The sequence below is a fragment of the Engraulis encrasicolus genome, chromosome 21, assembly GCF_034702125.1.
Source record: "Engraulis encrasicolus isolate BLACKSEA-1 chromosome 21, IST_EnEncr_1.0, whole genome shotgun sequence".
Lineage (NCBI taxonomy): Eukaryota > Metazoa > Chordata > Actinopteri > Clupeiformes > Engraulidae > Engraulis > Engraulis encrasicolus.
In genome coordinates this window covers 9,913,621-9,936,120 of record NC_085877.1, presented here as the reverse complement: position 1 = coordinate 9,936,120, position 22,500 = coordinate 9,913,621, and the positions used below count along the sequence as shown (strand labels likewise).

At 41.5% G+C, this 22,500-nt stretch overlaps 2 protein-coding genes across 2 annotated transcripts in view; both read right to left on the bottom strand.

Moving 5' to 3' along the window:
- Positions 1 to 3,207, bottom strand: part of lgi2a (leucine-rich repeat LGI family, member 2a) — a gene marked incomplete at its 5' end in the record, with an annotated part of 24,997 nt that extends 21,790 nt beyond the window's left edge. The window contains one exon of the mRNA XM_063187530.1: positions 3,199 to 3,207. Within this exon, the coding sequence (XP_063043600.1) occupies positions 3,199 to 3,207 (9 nt within the window). The remainder of the gene's footprint in view (positions 1 to 3,198) is intronic.
- Positions 3,208 to 4,113: 906 nt separating this feature from the next.
- sepsecs (Sep (O-phosphoserine) tRNA:Sec (selenocysteine) tRNA synthase) overlaps positions 4,114 to 22,500 on the bottom strand; it is a 41,437-nt gene continuing 23,050 nt past the window's right edge. The window contains exon 11 of the mRNA XM_063187531.1: positions 4,114 to 5,240. Coding sequence (XP_063043601.1) covers positions 4,979 to 5,240 — 262 coding nt within the window. The 3' untranslated portion in view covers positions 4,114 to 4,978. The remainder of the gene's footprint in view (positions 5,241 to 22,500) is intronic.

Here is a 22,500-nt window from a genome sequence, read left to right as displayed (position 1 = left end):
ACAGTGGGGATTTAATCTAAACACTACATCACTAAATAAACATCACATGAACAGTACACCACTACCCCAATTCAGGACCATGGACAGCTACTAGCTACTGTATGTAATGGTGTGAACGGTTCAAGACAGCTTATGTTGGGCAGATACGCGCGCGCGCACGCGCGCATAGACACACACGCGCGCGCGCACACACACACTGTGTCATTCGAGCACCACAGTCCGCGGGGCGTCCGCGAAATGCGAGGTCACAAGCACCGGTCGAGGACGGGAGTCTACATATTGGAACGCACCCACTATGTTTATGTATGTCCAGCACCATGGACAGTGACTTGCCATGTTGTTGGAGGGGAATAAGGACCTAACAACATCTACCTGGAGAGCTCATATTCTCTCTCTCTCTCACACACACACACACACACACACACACACACACACACACACACACACACACACACACACACACACACACACACACACACACAAACTTGGAGGGAAAAGGGGGACTCACGACTGCCACCAGTGCTTGGAAAGTGATGACGTCTGTTCAGTGCCCAAAATGACATTAGGCCAGCATATTTTAAGGCTCTCTCTCGTGTCTCTCTCGGCAGTCCTCGACCAAACGGCCAGTGACGGGTGATTTGTCATTTTGCTTTTTTGTTTGTTTGTTTCCCCCGAGTTGGAAAACGACAAACCTCAGCAATGTCCCTGGTCTTGAAATGCAGTGAAAGTTCAACGGGAGCCAGCTCAACTCTTCAGCTCTCCAACACCCTGTCTCACCTTGCCCTGTGGGGTTTAAATACAGTGCACACCTTTATGGCTGCTGACAGATTTTACCGGGCCCAGGACACATTAATTTGAATGGGCCCCTCATCCAATACACACGTACAATGTAATGAGAACTCAGTTCTGGGCCCCACCTCTCCTGAGGGGAGGCTAAGGGACTGTGTGCAATTGCCTGTGTGTCTGGAATCTGTGTCAATTAATTGTGTATTAATATCCGTGTGTGTTGAGTACATTCTGTGTATGCATGTCTCTTTGCTCTTCCATGTAGTTTCTGTATGTACAGTGTGTGTGTGTGTGTGTGTTCTCACTGTGCGTGCATTGCATGTGTGTGATTACAAATCAATTGCAAAGGAGAGCACTCTGTACAGTATGTGTGTGTGTGTGTGTGTGTGTGTGTGTGTGTGTGTGTGTGTGTGTGTGTGTGTGTGTGTGTGTGTGTGTGTATGTGTGAGAGACAGAGATTATTGCCAATGAATAGCTCAAGAGAGCGTCCTCCTATATGTGTTTGTGCATGATTATTGACATTGGGTTGCAGACAAGAGTGTTATCTGTGTGTGTGTGTGTGTCAATGAATTGCAGACGAGAGTGTTCTGTGTTCTGCGTGTGGCTATTGGATTACATCACTCTTGAGTGCTGCAACAGCGCTGCCCTCACTCCACCGCCGGACATCAGGCAAAGGCTCACTTTACAGAGGGGCTCAAAGGTCACCCATCTGCAGCAAAACTACAACTCCCAGGGTGCACTTTGGCAAGATTTCCTGCTTGATAGATGGAGCAGGGGGCATTTAGGAACGTTGGGAGTTGGAGTGTGAACAGACAAGGCAATGATAACATCATGAAAATGCTGTGTTGTGAAAACACTTTACTGTGGAGATTAGATGATCACACAACTGGAGCCATGCTACAACTCCCAGGGTGCACTTGGGTCGCATTTGCTGCTAGGACCATTTAAGAAGTTTGTGAGTTGGAGTGTAACTAGATTTGGCAACAAAAGCACATTACAGCAGTGATGAAGAGAAGAAAAGGAGAAAAAAAACTCTTGATCCCTGAGTTGGCCGAGAGAGAGAGACACAGACAAAGACACAGACACACACTTATCCGTACACACTCAACATGTAGGGAACAGGCGATGTGAGACAGGAAACGTTGCTTGTTTAACCTCCAGTGGTTTTATTGAAGTCTGATACATAGGCCTTCTGTGCATACTCATACAGTACATACAAACTCATGCACACAAACAACATAAAAATAAATCAGACAGCTTCAGCATACTCATACATCCACGTCCACACATACTCATGTATGTACCTATACATGGGTCATTGACGTCCCATTAACAGATGCCAGGGCAGCGCAAACACAGCCAATGCCACAATTGTATGAATTAAATTATTTTTTGTTTTTACTGGAATATCTAAAATACATATTTGTTGCTTGTACATTAATTGCCAATTAAAAATTAAGTCATCATAATCATTGCAACAGTGGCATTAGCTGTGGTTGCACCACCTGACTTCTGCTACTGAAACACGTCGATCACCCACATACAGTCTCATCAACATAATGCAACTCATTTAAAGAACTCAAAATCCTGCAGATTCTTCTTCACACTGGAGGGAAATGATCCATACAGTCAGGAACACAACGCTCAACTCAGGACAGATTGTCAAATTAAGATTATAAAAGCAAAAAAAACATAAAAAATACAGGACTGTAGGATCTGTGACAATGGTCATAACTGAATGTGCAGAACATCTGTCAACTAATGGAAAGCAGGTCAATGATGTTTTAGTAGTAGCACATGCCAGCGTGGTGCAACAACAGTTAATGCCACTATTTTTGCTGTTGTTGTTTTTAGTGGACTATCTGAGAAGCATATTCATTGCAGTGCATTATTACCAATTATTAATTAATTTTGGGAGTTAGCAGTCATTGCACCACCTGTTGACTGAGCCCAAAAAACATCATGCCCCAACCGCTTCCATACTGATTAGAATAAGGTCTCATCACAACCGAGCAAGAATATCCTCTTCTGCTACACACATTTGAAATATGGGCTTCTGTCTGATAACATCTGCTTATTGAATTACAGTATGTATCTGTGACTTGGTGTAACTCCATGTGCTGTGATCCAGACTATTTGTTCTGGTGCTGAATTTGCAGCTTCCTTGATGGCATCATAGCATAGCATTGGTCACCCACATTGACTCTTGACTTTGGTTTTGCACTGGAGTCAGTATGGACTCAGCATCCATGTCCCAGGGTGACCGACTCCTCTGATACTGACTCACACTGAACTACAGTATGATGCTAGGTAGCTGGGTGATGTCAATATCACTGATGTTAAAGGACCAGTTCAGTCAATGTCAACATGCAGTTGTAATGCTCACACTACCCTGGACTTTCTCTACTCTACTCTACTACTTGTCAGTACCTGAGTTTTTTTTCTTCTTCAGCCTTTTCCGAGATCTTAGTCATTGTAATGGGGGCAGCGCTTTGCTTACATTTCAAAAAAACATTTTTACTTATTCCCAAAAACATCCGAAAGGTTATACAACATCAGCAGACATCTAGCAAACAGCGGTACCTTTTGGGAAAATATTTGGAGAAGGCCTATGTTAATTTAAAAAAAAAATGTAAACAAACGCTGCCCCAATTAGAATAGCTCATATCTCGGAAAGGGCTTAGCCGAAAAATGTGGCATCACCAGGTACTGACAAGTCAAGGGTAGCGTGAGCAATACAACAGCATGTTGAAATTGACTGAAGTGGTCCTTTAAGTTACATATGTTCGCCTCACACCAGCCTCGTGCTGTAACCCGAGGCCATTCTAGGGTCACCTGGGGCCCCAAAGCACAAATCCAAAGCAATGAACATTTGAATCAAAATCGCCACTATTGTAGTTTTAAGTGTGAGCTGTAGCCCACCATAGTGATTTGGAGGCCCCAAGCGGCTGCCCGCCTAGCCTAGTGACAAGATGCACCTCTGCCTGTAACTTCAGCCAGAGACATTAACATCACCAAGCAGTATCATACTGTACTTTAATACTCTGTACAGTACACACAGTGATTAAATCACAGAGCAGCTACTCTATGTCCCCGGCGCTAGCTCCACACTGTAATTTAGTATCGCAGGGGTGACGCAAGGTCACTGATGTTAATTTTACAGCGTGAGGTGTGAGGTGAGCAGACTGTACGGCAAGCACAGACGGCAGCCAGGCTCAATCCAATTAACCACCCTAGAGAGATTTATGGCTCCAAACTATCTCCCAGCCGGAATTTGTGTCAATGTGTGTGTGTGTGTGTGTGTGTGTGTGTGTGTGTGTGTGTGTGTGTGTGTGTGTGTGTGTGTGTGTGTGTGTGTGTGTGTGTGTGTGTGTGTGTGTGTGAGAGAGAGTGTATGACTGGGTAGTGACTGCATAGGATTTGTGTAAATGTGAATCTGTGTTACAGAATGAGTGTTGCGGAAAGTATGACTTAGTGGTATGTGTACATGTATGTGTGTAAGGATGTGAACGTGCATGCAAGTCTTTGTGTGTATACAATATGTTCATCAATATGTGTGCATGTACTGTATGTGTGTCTGGATTAACATGTGAGAGGTGTATTTTATGGGCCTATATGTTGTATAAATGCAGGTTTGTATGTAGCCTACAGTGCCTAATGTGTATTGAAAGCCATAGGATTCCGCTGCATTGCCCTGATCCTCCACACCACTTCATGGCGCTGTGGCCCGACCGTCACCGTAGCCACCACTCTTCCTCAGGCTCTTCAGGCACTTGATGCACAGCTCCAAACCTGCCCTAATGACATAATGCAGTGTTTCCCAACCAGGGCTACGTGTACCACTAGGGGTACGCGAGCATACCTCAGGGGATACGCGGAAAAATGTGATAATGACAATTGAATAGAGTATAGTCACACTGGGATAAAGGAATATATAGAGAGCCTGGGATTGGGGTACTCATGGTACAACAGAAAGGCTTAGGGAGTACACGAGTCAAAAAAGGTTGGGAAACACTGACATAATGCACCTGCGTTTGTGTGTGTGTGTGTGTGTGTGTGTGTGTGTGTGTGTGTGTGTGTGCGTGTGGCATTATACAAGCATATTTTGTGTGTTTTTATGTTGTATAGATGTGTGTTTGTACAGTATGTTCGTAAGTGTGTGTATGTGTGTGTGTGTTTGTCAGTACAAATGTTATGCCACACTGCCCTGATCGCCCTTATTATCCTCCACACCACTGGATGGCGCTGTGGCCCCACCGTCCCCAGCGCCGCCACTCTTCCTTAGGCTTTTCAGGCACTTGTCAAGGCGCTTGATGCACAGCTCCACGTCGGCCCGGGTGATGCCGATGGCTGAGGCCGCGTTGAGGTAGGGGCAGGGGTACGCCTCGCTGTGTGACATGAAGCCTCGGAAAACATGGCCGCTCACCGTCTGCTCCACACCCAGGGGGACCACCCTACAGAGGGAGAGGGGGAGGGGGGGGGAGAGATAGAGAGAAAGAGGGAGAGAGAGGTATAGTCAGTGTTGGGAGTAACGCGTTACAAAAGTAACTAATTACTGTAATGCATTAGTTTACGTAATTAGTTAGTAACGCAGTAATGTAACGAGTTACAGGGGGAAAAATCGGTAATATGACAATGCAAGTAACGTGCACATTACAACGCATTTTTTCACCTAAATTTAGTGTGGGTATTTTGTTTTCTTTATACAATGTTGGCGGATCACTGCGAGATCAGCTAGTGCATCTAATAGCCTACGACCACGCAGAGATTTTTCCACGCAGAACATTGAACTTCAAATGGCAGGCTGACAGGATGACCGAACCAGATGAAGATTGCACGTTCTCAAGATGGGCATATGGCCACTATTTTCAATTCATTGAAAATAAGGACGCCTAACGCCAAGAAAGCAGCCGAAACTAATGTTTAGAGTGACTCTCCAACCACGAGATGAATCCTTCGAATATCACGTGGGGGAGGCCTATAGAGCTTGAAAGTGACGTCACTTCCCCCGATTTCATGGGACCTCAACGGCGTTTTTAGCCGAAAATCGAATCAATGATATTTCGATCCCCTTCGAGTTGTGCCACGAGCTCCACATATGTTGTTTCTGATATTTTTGTTTACTGTTTGTCTCGATTGCTTACACACAATTTCTGATACTTCACACACAATTCTCAGAACATCTCACCCATTTCCCAACTCCCCTAACCAATGTCACTGAACACTAAGCACAATTCCTTCTTTACACTCACATTTGGGTGATTCTTGCGAAAATCAGATGTAGAACGGTTCACACTTGAAAATTTTCAAAAGACTTTTAAAGGGAAATTTTATTTTTAGAATGCAAGGTTGAAGTCTGAAGTTGCTACAAACACATTTTTTAGTCCATTTATTGCATTTTTTCTCTATATTTACTGCAGTTTTAGTCTGCCTGAGCTCAAGAAATTCTCATTACCGCAACATAAGATCACATCAGAAAAATGTTTAAAAAGTTATGTATTAGTCACTTTTTAAATAAATGTTTGCAACACTTATGTTAAGAGGTGCATAACAAACCAGGAATTATTATATTTTAAGTTCAATATTTTATTAAAATGTTATGATTTGTCTCATTACCGCAACACACTTAAAGATTTCTAGTCTGTCTTTTTAGGATATCTAACTGAAAAAATACTTATGTAGAGAGATATTTTCATAGAGATGATATATGGAGCACTATAAGTTATCCAAATACCATTAGAAACTTAAAGCAGTTTGTAGAAATTCAATAATTTGCAAATAAATGTGTGTTGCGGTAATGAGAATGATGTTTCGGAAATGAGATTCAATGTTTCGGAGATGAGAATTATTGTATAGGTCCATAAGGATTCCTTTTCAACAGATAATATATCTGTTAAATGTTTACACAATAAGGACATTGAATATTATATCTGTGAATATTCAACAAATAACACTTAACCATCACTGTACATTTTGTAGAGCTCAGCCGTATTCAACACAATATGGCATGTTTTGTGGAAGAAAAATATATAGTCTACAATGTGAATTAAAACGATTCTTCCAATTATTGCATAATAAAGCTGTGACAATATCCCATTTTGGGACTTGTTAATGAAACATTTCATATTAACCTATACCACAACATTTGGTTCCAATTCCAGTTTGAAACTTAAAACGCGTAATACCGCAACGTCATGCAGCAGAACCACTACATCAACCTACCACACCAGCTACCACACACACCACATACCATTTGGAAAATAACTTTTATTTCATTCCATTGTTAATTTTATAAACATATTTTTCTTGGGTTCATTCATTAATTTATTGTCTCATGCATTTATTCACTCATTCAGTCCTAAATAATTAATTTGCTGTCTCTTGCATTCACTCATTCAGTCCTGAAAAATGTGTGGGTGTGTGTGTGTGTGTGTGTGTGTGTGTGTGTGTGTGTGTGTGTGTGTGTGTGTGTGTGTGTGTGTGTGTGTGTGTGTGTGTGTGTGTGTGTGAGTGAGAGATAGAGAGAGTCCCTAAGAGAATTGAGTCAATGTGAGTGGAAGAAACATCTCACTAACATATTATATATATAACATGAACCAACATATCATAGCTACCATAAGTGAACCTGGCCGTGTGTGTGTGTGTGTGTGTGTGTGTGTGTGTGTGTGTGTGTGTGTGTGTGTGTGTGTGTGTGTGTGTGTGTGTGTGTGTGTGTGTGTGTGTGTGTGTGAGAGAGAGAGAGAGAGAGAGAGAGAGAGTCCCTAACAGAATTGAGTCAATGTGAGTGGAAGAAACATCTCACTAACATATTATATATAACATGAACTAACATATCATAGCTACCATAAGTGAACNTGGTTTTGTGTGTGTGTGTGTGTGTGTGTGTGTGTGTGTGTGTGTGTGTGTGTGTGTGTGTGTGTGTGTGTGTGTGTGTGTGTGTGTGTCAGAGAGTCTTGAGTAAGCGTGTGTGCGTGCAAGAAACATCTTATAACATTTCATGAACACTTTCAACAAAACAACGAACAAAAAAGTTCAAGTAACAAACACCAAACTGGCCGCCTGTGTGTGTGTGTGTGTGTGTGTGTGTGTGTGTGTGTGTGTGTGTGTGTGTGTGTGTGTGTGTGTGTGTGTGTGTGTGTGTGTGTGTGTGTGTGTGTGTGTGTGTGCGCCTGGCAAAGTTGAGTAAGTGTGGGGGTGTGCAAGTGTGTGCTGTATTTGAGTGTACCAATTAAGAGCATTTATGCTTTGCCCATATGTCGGGCAAGACACAGAAGTGTCGAGCAGAGGAGGTGGCAGGTAGAGGCTCTGGTATCACTTCCTTTATGTCTTGACGATAATACCAGACATCTTCTCCAGGGTATCTTTTGGAGGGGTAGTAAAAACGATTTTCCCCAATGCTACTCATCGTCTCCACCTCATATTGCCCCTCAGCAATCTGTTTTAAGAAGCATTTTATTAAAATTCTATAAACTTTCTATGCATATAATGCAGAGTACATGTAGAGAGACATTAACAGAAAACATGAAATGTAATTCACCTGTGTGACTTTACCAGGATACAAGTCATAATCATACTGTACCAGTACCCACTGGCCAACCTTGATGGTAGCGTTGCTGCCAATGGGCTCCTCTCCCTCAGTGGAAAGGACATGGGTAGCTGTTGGGTAACACCTGCAATTTTGGCCACAAAAGCAAGACACCTCCCTTGTTGCAATCACTCCTGGTGTTGTGGATGTCAGCTGTTAGGGTGGAATACAACACATCAGAACATTGTTTCTTAGTTTATCATTTCATTATTTGCAGACATGGTGTGTTTCCTGCTCTTCACATTAATCTCATTACTTCATTACTTACTATACTTACATACTGAAATACTGTACATTAAGTCATAAAGCGTTAACTCACTTGGTGTATTTTAAGTGTCCCAGGAACCACTTTGAGGTTTGGGGGCGTCAATTCGCTGCTGGCCTTGATCTTCTCCTCAGACACTTTGAAGAGAGTCACTGAAGAGTTGACCTTCAATTGATCATACAGCGAATCTGCGTTTGGAATGCTGGTCCCATACGACACAATTCGATCCGCAAGGTTTTTCAAAGCCCCGCCCACTCCATCTGGAGCACCCTTTCCATGTGAAGCCTCAGTGTAGTTCCACGTCACTGATTTAAACCCATGCATGAAGGGCACAGTGGAGGCCAAGTAAAAGCAGGACTTGTTCCTGTACTGTGATGTTGGGCCATCTGAAATGAAGTGCAGGTTGTTGCAGGCTTCAGGAAACTCCTTCCTAATGTACTTCAATACTGGGTCAAGATGAGGCCATGTTGCTACAGTATCATTCTGTAGGCAGGCTGAGAAGGATGCAAAGGCTTTCACCCTGTCCCACTCTCTATTTGGGTAAATTACCCCAGTGTGGGTGGTAACTTGGTCATTTCCAATGCCGAAAAGGGTCTCCTTGATCTCGCTGGCATACTTACAACTATAGTTTTCGCTGTAGTCTATGTGTATAGCTACAGCATCATCTGACAGGCTATCTTTCATTGCCTTAATTGCCTTATATTGATGGCTCACATTGAAGAGGTGGATGGCGAAGGATGGCAGCTGCTCTCGTGTCAGGGCTAGTAGCCTGTCAATAGAGGATGTCCTGGTTTCTAGGACGGTTTTCTTCGATTCCCTGTCTTCTGGTCCACCACCTCTGTGGGTCTTTGTTACAGTGACAGTGATCCACTCTTGCCACACATTGCCACACAACAATGTTTCCCTGAGCGAGGGGCTCTAAAGTTGAGGGGAAGGTTTTTTTGCAGCATTGCTCGCATCTGCCATACATGCAGGACATGTTTCCAGTGTTGCATACACTGAGCTGGACAAGATCCTCTGGGCTTGATGTTTCTGTGATCCCCAGCTCATGCAGCCTTTTCACCTTGAGATTAATGTTCTCGTGCATTTTACAGGCACACGTTTCCCTCTCTGTGATATTCGGTCTAACGATCCAAAATGGCCTCAATCTGAAAAACTGCGCCTTGGATACTTGTTGCTCGGGATGTTCAGTGAGGAAACGCTTGTGCAGTTTGGACATTGTGTCTGTGAGGGCTCTCTTTCTGAAAATTTGTCCCCTGCGACGGATCTCTCCAGATTTTCCATTAATGACTGTGGAGACATCATCGCGATGTAGAAAGATGCTCACAGTCTTGGACAGCTGTTTCCGTTTGCCATTGATCTGCCGTGGCTTTGCAGACTGCCTGACCTTGACTCCTTGGTCGGTACTTGATAGCAGCCTCCCCCTTGATCCTCTTTGCTTATTGGCCCTCAGTCTTCTTAGTTGTCTCTTAAGTTTCAACACTTCTGCTGTTTTTGCCTCACATCTTTCTTCTGCATGCTTTAATTTTCTTTTCAATTTTCCCACAAGTGCTGGTGGCTTCTCTTTCTTCTTTAATGGCAGCACTCTCTCGGGGGTTGATGCATCCATTGGTCCTGACATTTCCAAATGTTCTTCTAGGGCTCTCAGTGGTGTTCTGTTAGGATTAGGGCCTACATCCTGTCTTTGTGCACCATCATTTTCAGTATTTTCATCCTCCATACTCTCCTGACTGGCACATGATTCTGGTGTCAAGTCCAGAAGTACTTGCTGCTGTTTTTTTTTTTTTTATTAATTTTCAGTGTTCCTTCGCCACTGTTGCTTTCTTCTTTCGAGCTGTTTGCTCGTCAGATCTTTAGTAGTTTTACCTGTGCCAGCTTCCTTACGTTTCCGATACCTTGAAGAAGAAAAAAATAGGCATTTTATTTATGGTCCTGCTATGCTTCTTTCTTTCAATCAATGGACTATGGACAATATTGTGTGTACACCTACATTTGCTGTGGATGTAACTGTGTGTTACACACCCAGACACCCAGACACACTTTGTTTGCAGCAGATGTGCATGTGTACATGGCAGCATCATAGTGTGTCTGTGTGTGTGTGCTTAGGGTAATGTTTCCATTTCTCTGTGAGTGCAAGGCTGAGAATGAGTGAGAGAAACTGTTAAACCACCTAACATACATTACATGTACTGTATTTCCCTGTTATCACTCTTTCCCCTAACCTTTCTCTCTCTTTCCTTTTGTATTCCTCATGCAAGATTGGATCGCTGTAAAGTCTTGCCCTATGCTTTGCAAGCCTTTCTTCCGCTGATGCCCTTTTCTTTTCACCTGATGCTTTCCTGTAACAAATAGCACATGTAAAGATTGCACTTTTGCAAAAAAAGACCAAGACAAAGACCAAAATGAAACCAAGTCATCCCTATTGTTTCTATGGAAAGACTACTATTCAGAGAGCTTAGCTGGAAGATGCCTGTTCTATAAGCTTATGACTTTAGGCCAGTGATTGTACCAAATTACATAGTTTTATGACATGCTAGTCCGAAAAAAGGGGGAAAGAAACACAAATGGCTTATAACATCTGAATAAAATGTACAATAATATAAAAAAATATATGATAATGATATAAAAAATGTAATATAAATTTAAATATGTAAATGATAAGCTTATACATTGAAATTAGTTATTATATACATTTATATCCTCAACAACACAATATATAGAAAATGTGTAGTATCTTATATTATTAATATATAGTATAAAATAATACAATATATTAGAATATAATCTAATGCATAATAATGTGTAAGGAAAATAACTATGATGTACCTGTATATCGAAATGAGCTGTTATTATACATTCACATACTTTATAATAATATTTAACATATATATATATATATATATATATATATATATATATATATATATATATATATATTATATATATATATATATATATATATATATATATATATATAATAATAATAATAATATGGGATAATTAAATATATAATAATGCATAATAAAATAAATATGATATACAGTGAAATGAGGTTAAAATGTTACATCCAAAGATGTAATAAACAACTATAACTGCCCTTTTCAATGTATATTATATTTATTTTATCCTTTTTATGTATATAATATCCATTTTATCCTTTCATCCTTAGGATGCAATAGCTATAACAGCTCATTTCAATGTATTCTCATCCTCCGCAACACCATTCTCATTCACCGCAACAGTTGCGGTGAATGAGAATGGTGTTGCGGAGGATGAGTGACCTTGACCGTTATCGCTAGCTGGAGGAGCACCATGAGGGTTAGCTAAACTTTTCTTAGCTGTTTATGTTTAGACCACAATAGGGTATATAAGAACAGAAACATAAAAGCAGAAATATTTTTTAAGACTTCATAATGTCATGTTGCGGTAATGAGAATTAAAAAGTGACATAGGTCCTATAAGACCAAAGTTTTAACTTTTGTCTTGAGAGAGAAAAATATAACTGCTTACCTGGTAGACATCTTGAGTGTTACAGTCAATTCGGTCCCCCTCCAACAAAATGCCTTGCAAATAGTTGTTCCTAGTTGATTTTATTGGCAATTCAAAATTGTTCGAGAATGAGAAAATTGGTGTTGGACACATTTTCTTTTTCTTATTATTTTCACTGCCTTTACCAACAGTAACCAAACACCCAATGTAATTTATTTGTACCTATTTGTTGTATGATATTATCTGACATTTATTCTTTTTCATCTTTTTAATTAATAATATTTCCATGTCATACAGTACAAGTTTAGTTGTGGACGCGTTGCGGTAATGAGAAATTTACCATTAAATGTGAAAAAAGTGTAATAGTTATTGTGATTTGGAATAATGCGCAATATAGTAAATAAAAAGGTGCTTTTATTCATATATTTTTTTATTTTTGTAAAATAAATTTAATCATAAAAATGCTTCTTGATACCTTTTTCTCATGATTTCGTGAGAATCACCCATTTCAGTTTTAAAACACACTCTTTTCAGACCACTACACACAATTCTCTGAATTACACACAATTTTCATGAAGAAAAACCCTGGTTGTCGCATTGAACACACTGCCATTCAAAATACTAAAATCAACTACCCTACTATATTCACTTCCTCATCACATGGGCAAACTCTCTTCATACCGGTTTACAATCTGAAATCATCACCCCATATGATATTGATGAAAGCATGAGTGCATGCAGTGAGAGAAGACATTTGTTTAGTAAACTATGTTATACAAGAGATAACTTTCATGTGGTTACCCAATATTTTACAATAAATTAGTGATTTTTTTTAAATGACAGAAAAATATGTAAAATATGCACACATCTGTGAACTCTGAGTCTAAAAACAATATTTCAGTATTTTACAACAGAAAAATACCCTCTTTAGTAAGTAGAACACTGAAGAAAATAAGTTTCTACTGTGTGTCAAGTTGAGTATAGAGTTTTACCTTGTGCATATTAGTGTTCAATGGTTCACATAAGAGTGTATTAAAATGACTGCTTGTGTGTGTCATTTGAGAACAAAATTACCTTTTTAAAAGAGAGTTCATTGTTTTGAGACAAGACGTGCATTTTTCAGAGGTAGTGACAGCTGGGTCTCTTAGCGTCAAAAAAGGGCCTAATCGTTACGCGTTGGATAGAAGCACCAAAATCGGTGTAGACCTTCCTTAGGGTGTTCTCCTTCATTTCAGAAGGGGTGCCCCAAATTTCAATGTCATTAAGGTCATTTTTATGGGGTAAATCCAAGATGGCTGCCCAAAACCAGCCAATAGTAGTAAAATGCTGTACTGCCTGGACATAATGGTGTTATGGGCCAATCCACCTATTTGTGTGTGATGTATACAAACTGAACTTTGAAAATATGTGCAAAACTTACCATAAAAACAATGTTATATATGTCTTATTTAGATTCAAAAACAGGAAAATCATAAAAACCATGGTCAGAATGAGATCACTCTACAATTGAGAGCTAATTTCTGGGCATTTAGCTATTGAACCAACATTCATTAAGAGTTTTAAAAATTTGCAGTGGGTCATATCTATAACATCCAAAAAGAAAATTGTGGTTAGAAAATTTAGGGGAGAAGAGATAAACCCTTGAACTGGGCCACACATAACTGTCCCAATGTTAGCATGCTAGCATTAGCAGGTTCAGACACTCAGTCTGCTCTTCAGATAAAGATGGCAAACAATAATTTTAACCCCACTTACACATGCGCGCAAACACACAAACTACTACTACTTCCTTAGGACCCCCTCAATGATTTAACCCTAGGAGTCCAACTGAAATATATTCATATCAATCAAGTCAATAATACATGTACATATCAAGTGTCAGTGACAGCTGTCAAATGACAAATGTATGCTGATTAATGTTCAGATATGTATATCGCAGTCCTAAGTGTACAATGGAGTGATAAGGGCATTTATGCTTAGGAAATTATGAATAATCAATATGCAATACACCATCCATACAGTATATTGACAGATACTTTGTTTTAAAAGAGCAAAATGGTAACATGTCTGTTTTTCCATCTACTTTTGGCTTTAATCTAGATGACATGTTGGCTACCTAACCACTTAATTTATTGTTTGCTCGTTATTTTTTTATTTGTGGGTGTGGTCCTTTGTTTAAAACATGTCTGCCTGCACCCCCCTCTCTCACATGGGCTACTAAAATAGTCTTTCAAAAACTTAAAACAACAGCATGTGGAAATCCTATTGGCTTTGGAGGGCTAACGTCTATAAGACTATACTGTACTCTACTGTATTGCACTGTACTGTACTCTACTATACTGTACTGTACTGTACTGTAATGTGATATACCGTACTGTACTCTACTGCACCGTGCAGTATGCTACTGTACTGTACTGTACTGTACTGTACTGTACTGTACTAGACTGCACCATACTGTATGCTACTGTACTGTACTTAACTAGACTCCACCGTACTTTATGCTACTGTACTGTACTGTACTGTACTTTACTGTACTGCACCGTACTGTATGCTACTGTACTGTACCGTATGCTACTGTACTGTACTGTACTGTACTATACTGCACCGTACTGTATGCTACTGTACTGTACTGCACCGTACTGTATGCTACTGTACTGTACTGTACTATACTCTACTGTACTTTATTATACTGCACCATTCTGTATGCTACTGCACTGTACTGCACTCCACTGCACTGCACTGTACTGTACAGTACAACTATAGAACTGAAACATGTAGAGCGGTGGTGCTCAAACTGTGGTATGCGTACCACTGGTGGTACTTGAGACATCTCTGGTGGTACTTGGAATGCCATTATGAACCTCTCCTGTACTGACTGGCAAAAGTGAATATGGAAGGCCTTTACTGCAATATTCTAATGTTGGTTGTCAAGGTGGTACTCGGAGAGCTCAATATTTTCTCAGGGGGTACTTCACACAAAAGGTTTGAGAACCACTGATGTAGAGCATTCTGATGACATGTACAATATTATGCAAAAAGGTGTAGTGGGAATGAGTTATGTTACTGTTACCACTCAAAATCTTGAAGGTTAAAAAAAGTAGCATTTTGTTTGGGGGGTCGGGGTATGATCGACTATTCTTCCGCCATGACTATTTATGTGCCTTGCATATCAAGAAAATGAGTCCAGGTAATGATTTACTTTCATAGTATATACCATATGAGAAGTGTTGTTCTATATAGATATTTCTCCTATGGGTAAGGGTGGCAAAAGACCTACAGTACATGTTGTCCATCAGCTGTCAGTTTTGATAGCAGTTTAAGTACTCAATGATTACTGAGCTAACTAATACAACTTTTGACACAAGTACTAGGTGAGGACTTGTCTGCAAATACATTTTTTTTTTATCTCTGTCTTCTTACTCAACATACACTAAGAAATCATTCCCATTTAATTTGAACTGAAGCCATACTGTGGCCTACATGTAGGCCTATATTGAGTAATCTGTAATGCCATTCTAAAGATGACTGAAATGCTCTCACAATATGCACTTGTAAAAATATAGAATTAGGTGATCTTATGGGGTTCTTCATACATATGGAAAGGTCCTGTCCTTTACCCTCTCTCATACAAATAAAATACGTATATCTGTTATGGAAATTAGAGGATGGAGAACCTGCTACCTAGGGCATCTTGCACTGACACTATCTCATTCAAATCGATCATTAGCAGCAGTCTATTCTCTCCATAGTTTTAGTGTTGGCAATGCTCATTTTAATTCAGACCAAGAATCTTCTCAAATCGTTCACAATGTTACATGCTGTCAAGCACGTAAGCACAGACTCACCCATACTTTCACACTATGTAAATGTTTTAGTTTTATCAATCTGGTCTAGCAGGCTACCCTTGCTTCATCTCTTCTGAGGACTATATTAACATGGTCAGCTAAGTATAATGTCATGTAATAACAATGTAATGCGTTACCAACATGACATATTGTATATGACATGGTAGACATTTTTTTTTCAAGGGGCACCCCTTCTAGGATGTCTTCAAATCAGTCAAGGAACACGTGTACCGAATGATATGCTTCTATCCAGCGCGTAACGATTTCTCGGCTTAGAGCCCCTACTATGAAGAGTTTTGCCCGGTTGTGTGTGAGGTTTGGAGATTTGTGTGTAGAGTTTTGAGAATTCGAGAACTTATTCCGAAAATTGTGTGTAAGAAATCGAGAAAAACTGTAATTTTTCGTAGGAACCCCTAAACTTTTTAGAAAGCTGTGTTTCTTCACATTTTCCATGCAGACGGCCTCGAAACAAAACATAGATACTTTTGCATGAATAATCTTTATCTAATCTCTTAAACAACATATTTGTAGCCCAGCGCATGTAATGACTGAGATCGGAAGATATTAACTCTCTACCATGTTGTTAGATGGTCAGCTTAGGTCCCATGAAACGTGGAACTAAGGGGCGGGACTTTCAAGATCTATGCAAGTTCAAAGACGAGGCGAGTCAAGGTCCTCGCAAAAAATCGAGCAGGACGTTTAAAAAAAAAAAAAAGCACTGAGCACGGATTAGACACATTAGACGGTGGGGGAAAAGGTCACACAAGACACACGAGACCACCACGGATAAGCTCTCTCTCTCTCTCTCTCTCTCACCCACTCTCTCACACACGCGAACAGACACACACAGTCACCCAACTTCTCCAACTAAAATCTAGGCTGTAGGCTACCTCGCTTGGGCTACTCAGTTAATTCCGCTGATTTGCCAAACTGCATGATGCCGCCTGCATTGGTCTCTTGCACAATACAAACAATTCGTGACTGCCTCTTGTTGCCTTGAAGCCAGCGTTTTTAGCGGACGGTGCAAAAAAAAAAGAAGAGTCGCTTATCTGTAGCTACAAAAATCCTATATTGCGACTTCATAGTGCTAACTCGCACCTCGCCAACTTTCATACCACCATCACTCGGCTCACTTTTATTCCGTGCATAGTGTGGAGTGGGTCATTCACGAGAGACGACAACTTCTTACAATGCAGTTCAAACAGCAATAAGAACTCAAACGTCAAAACAATCTGCTCGAGGCTACTCCATCAACAAAACCAGCGTTGCGCGTCATTCAGGAAGACCCAACAGCACCCCAGTTAACAACTTCATAGAAATGCTGCTACAAATGTCAATATAGCTGAAAAGTAGGCATACATGATAAAGACAAAACTGGAGGTTAAATATTTTGTTCTGCCATCCAGTTGGGCTACACTTCCTTTCAGCCAGTACAGTATATCCAGCATCTCCTCTACCACGCACATTTTTTTTCCACATTCGAATATTAATTTCCACATTCGAATTCGTGTTTTCTAGCACTATTCGAACTCGAATTCGAACGTCGAATATTCGTTGACAGCCTTAGTGTAGCAAATGTGAAAATGCAGCCAGTATAGACAGGTCATCAGCTGGGAAAATTAGGCCTTTCGTCCTACTGCACTTTTCTCTGTGGATTACTGACCAGAAGCCCTATTGGAAGAAATTAAAACATGGGGCCACGTCAATTTTTGCTCAGAATTCAATATGGCCGCCATTTTCCAAAATGACTTGTTTTCATACATTATTACATTGTACTATAAGGTGATATTCATGAACAATTAACATCTTTCAGCACTATTCTGTCCTATTTCCCTACATACATGTTTACAAAGGTTGACTAAACTAAAACAAATGAAAATAAAGTTGGCCACCTTGCAATATCCAAAGGAAAGTGCTGAAAATAATGATTGAAATGCACATACAGAGTCTATGGCAGGGAAAATTAGGCCTATTGTCCTGTCAGGGTTTTCACAGTGGATTACAGACCAGAAGGCCTATTGAAAAAGATTCTCCAGCTGGTTTCCATCTCAAATGTGCTCCAAAATTCAAAATGTTCTCTGTTTTTCAGAATGGCAGACTTTCATACATTTTTCTCAATACTGTAAAGGGCCGTACACACACATGTCACTGCTAGTTACTCGCTCAGCGAATGAACTCAATAAAATGTCAATGTGTTCCAGCGAGACTAGCAGGCGACGTGATGTGGGCGGATCCCGAGTTGAAAATATTTTATCTTCAAGCGAGACGAGTAAGCGAGTAACCAACTGGAAAGCAGAGTTCTGTACTTCTCGCCTGTCCATTGGCAGTTAAAGCCGCGGGAACTTTCAGCGAACGTTCCATGATAGAGTAGCGAGTAGGCGAGCAAGCGAGAAGCTAGTAAATAGCAGCGATGTGTGTGTACGGCCCTTAAGACCATAATTATCAATAAAGGCAACCTATTTTCAGTGAAATTCTGTCCTATCTCCAATCTACACGTGAGTACAAAGGTTGGCAACAGAATGATGTAACTTTGAAATATCCTAAGGATTGGATTACACATTTGACTGCTGAAAAAAGGCTATTGACCTGCCAAACCTTTCACATTAGATTACTGACCAGGCCTACATTTTTTTGCATAAAGCAAGGGTGAGTGTGCGTGTGTGTGTGTCCGCGTATCCCCCGCTCATCTTTCCCCTGCTCTACAGTGTCTTTCCCCCACACACTATTCTGCCTCGCCCATCCCCTCACTCATCTCCCCCCCACACACACTATTCTGCCCCCAACCCCCTCACTCATCCCCCCCATGCTACTCTGCCCCCCACGCTCACCCCACCAGACTCATTCCCCCCCCCCCCCCCCCCCCCCCCCACAAAATACTCGCCCACCCCCCATCCAATGTGAAAAGTTAGGCAGGTCAAACCCCCCCCCAACCCGACTCAACTTCACCCCAAACACACACACACACACACACACACACTATTCTGCCCCACTGAACCCCCCACACTATTACCCCCCACCACCTCACTCATCCCCCCACACACTATTCTGCCCCCCCACCCCTAATTTAACCCTGACTCATTCCCCCCCACCCCCCACTCTGCCCCCCTACCCCCGCTCACCCCCTCATTCATCCCCCCGCTTCTCCATATCATTCGGTCCCGCCTACCCCCCAACACACACACACCTATTGTTCTACTGTTTCTATGTCAGTGTAAGAAGCACACTGGCCACACACACTTGAGAAAAGCGCACTCAGGCACACACACATACACACACAAACACACGCACGCACGCACGCACACACACACAGTTTGGCAGGACAATATGCCTTTTTCAGCGGTCCACTGTGTTTGTGAAATTCAATCATTTGACAACATTCCTTTGGATATTTCGAAGTGGCAAGATATATATAGTCATGCCTTTTTCTAGACAACCTTTATACTCACGTCTGTAAGGAGATTTAACTGAAAAATAGGTGATCTTTATTGATAATTATGGCTTTACAGTATTGAGAAAAATGTGTGAAAGTCTGCCATTCTGAAAAACAGAGAACATTTTGAATTTTGGAGGACATAGATGGCCCCAAGTTCTTTTTCAATAGGCCTTCTGGTCTGTAATCCACTGTGAAAACTCTGACAGGACAATAGGCCTAATTTTCCCTGCCATAGACTCTGTATGTGCATTTCAATCATTATTTTCAGCACTTTCCTTTGGATATTGCAAGGTGGCCAACTTTATTTTCATTTGTTTTAGTTTAGTCAACCTTTGTAAACATGTATGTAAGGAAATAGGACAGAAAAGTGCTGAAATATGTTAATCGTTCATGAATATCACCTTATGTAATAATGTAATAATGCATGAAAACAAGTCATTTTGGAAAAAAGCGGCCATATTGAATTCTGAGCAAAACTTGGCGTGGCCCCATGTTTTAATTTCTTCCAATAGGGCTTCTGGTCAGTAATCCACAGAGAAAAGTGCGGTAGGACGAAAGGCCTAATTTTCCCAGCTGATGACCTGTCTAGTAAGCCTATGTTACAGAGTTGAAGAGGCTGACAGTGCAGACGCTGGTGTGCATGGTAGGCTAAGGTGTGGTAAGAAGAGTAAGGATTAATCATTGTATTGGTGAATCAATGTTAGGTATTGTGTGTGGGTAAGACACAATTCCTGAAAATGTTAGTTTTCAGTCTGCAAGCTTCCAAAACGACTTGTGGAGGGCAGGTGAAAGTCATGCCACCTCATAGATTTGCACTGTAGATTGCCAAATCCTTGTTTCCAGTCATTTTGGCTAGAGTAACTAAAAGTAATGCAAAAGTAGTGTAATACCTTACTTTAAAAAAAGTAATGTTGTAATGTAACACATTACTTTAAAATGGCAGTAATATGTAATTAGTAGTGCATTACAGTTTTTGAGTAACTTTCCCAACAGTGGGTATAGTGAGTGGAGGGGTAGTATGGCTACAGCATGGGACATAAACCCACAAAACAACTGACCATACACACACACACACACACACACACACACACACACACACACACACACACACACACACACACACACACACACACACACACACACACACACACACACACACACACACACACACACACACACACACACACACACACAAGCCTGGTCCTGACCGTCCCATAATACTACCATTTCATTGCGCATTTATGGTCTGGCATTTGTTTTGCTCTGAAGCAATTGCCAGAAGCAGAAAGTTTGCGCTCAGTTATGGTTTGAAATTATTGGACACCTCTCACCCAATCGCTGTCAGCAGTTACTCAACAACAACATAGCGCACCAATGGCTCTGGTACAGATTTGTACTTCATTGTCACGAGCGTCCTCCCCCTTTCGCCCCCACGTGAGGGGCGTATTCGATTATTGGCTGTTTTCTGGGGCGGCGTCGCGATCAAAATTCTACTGCTCCAGGCACTCCACAGAGAAGCATGGCCAGACTACCATACTGCCGTGCAATACTAGAACGCAGTAACTCAAAATGGTCGAAAAATTTTTTATATCGGAAATCGGTTCTAAACTACCTCATTTGTCTTGTGTCCAAAAATGGTGGTCCAACACCGTCCCGTTTTGGAGAAAACTCATTTTGAAAGTGCAAAAATGACCCAAAAAAGGTTAAACAAAAACGCAGTAAATCGGCGAGTTACTGCTGCACGTTCCAATGGGACTGGTTTGGGAGTAGACAGTAATACAAGCTAAGAACGCAGTAACTCCTGCAGTAACTCCATTTTGTGGCAGTAATACCAGCCAAGAACGCAGTAACTCTGTTTTTTGTGGCAAAAAGACACATAAATGTTGTTTTTTTTGGGGGGGGGGGTTTGTGTGCATTAAATTTCTATCCTAAACAAGCATTACCAGGAAGTGTCACCACCAATTTACCGACAACACAGTTGTCGCGCCATATGGAAAACTTTGAAGCCTTTTTTCTCAGTTTGCCGTTTTCAGAGTTACTGCGTTCTAAGATTGTAGGGCAGCATAGTGGAACCAATCCTTTGGCGGAAGTACGTAGGATGGCTCGCGAGGCTAACACACACACACACACACACACACACACACACACACACACACACACACACACACACACACACACACACACACACACACACACACACACACACACACACACACACACACACACACACACACACACACGACAGAGAGAGAGAGAGAGGAAGAGAGAGAGAGAGAGAGAGAGAGAGAGAGAGAGAGAGAGAGAGAGAGAGAGAGAGAGAGAGAGAGAGAGAGAGAGACACAGACACACACACAGATATTTTGGATTTAATGGGCAGAGGTCACCCTTTCCCAAAAAGGGTTTAGGCTAAAATGGGTTAAACTTCAGAAGTGTTCATTCAATGACTGTAATTTTTGCTCATATTAGCAAGCAAACAGCAAATACCTGATTTCAGCTGAGAATGTGACGTACAGTGGCTGAGTTTGGGGCATTTGGTGCTGTACATGGACAAAATGCTTCGCCAGCACCCATCTCCTACTGCATACGTACACACATACCAATTGGAGCCAATTTTGGTCCCCTAGATGAAATTCTTTCTCTGCACTTTATCCCATTTGGACTAGTGAATCACATTGAAGTACACATACGAGTCCGTAGCAGTGGGCTGCCTGCTGAGCGGCGCCCGGGGAGCAGTGTGGGGGTTAGGTGCCTTGCTCATGGGCACTTCAGCCGTGGTCCGGTCGGGCATTGAACCGGGAACCCTTGGGTTGCCAACCCAGTGCTCTAACCACTGAGCCACGGCCGCACACACATACATGCACGCACGCACGCACGAACGCACGCACGCACGCACGCACGCACACATACACACACACGTACTGTAAGCACAAAATACAGACACAGCACCTTGCCATTAGCCCCACATTTCACTCTCTCTCAGTCTAAAACACACACACACACACACACACACACACACACACACACACACACACACACACACACACACACACACACACACACACACACACACACACACACACACACACACACACACACA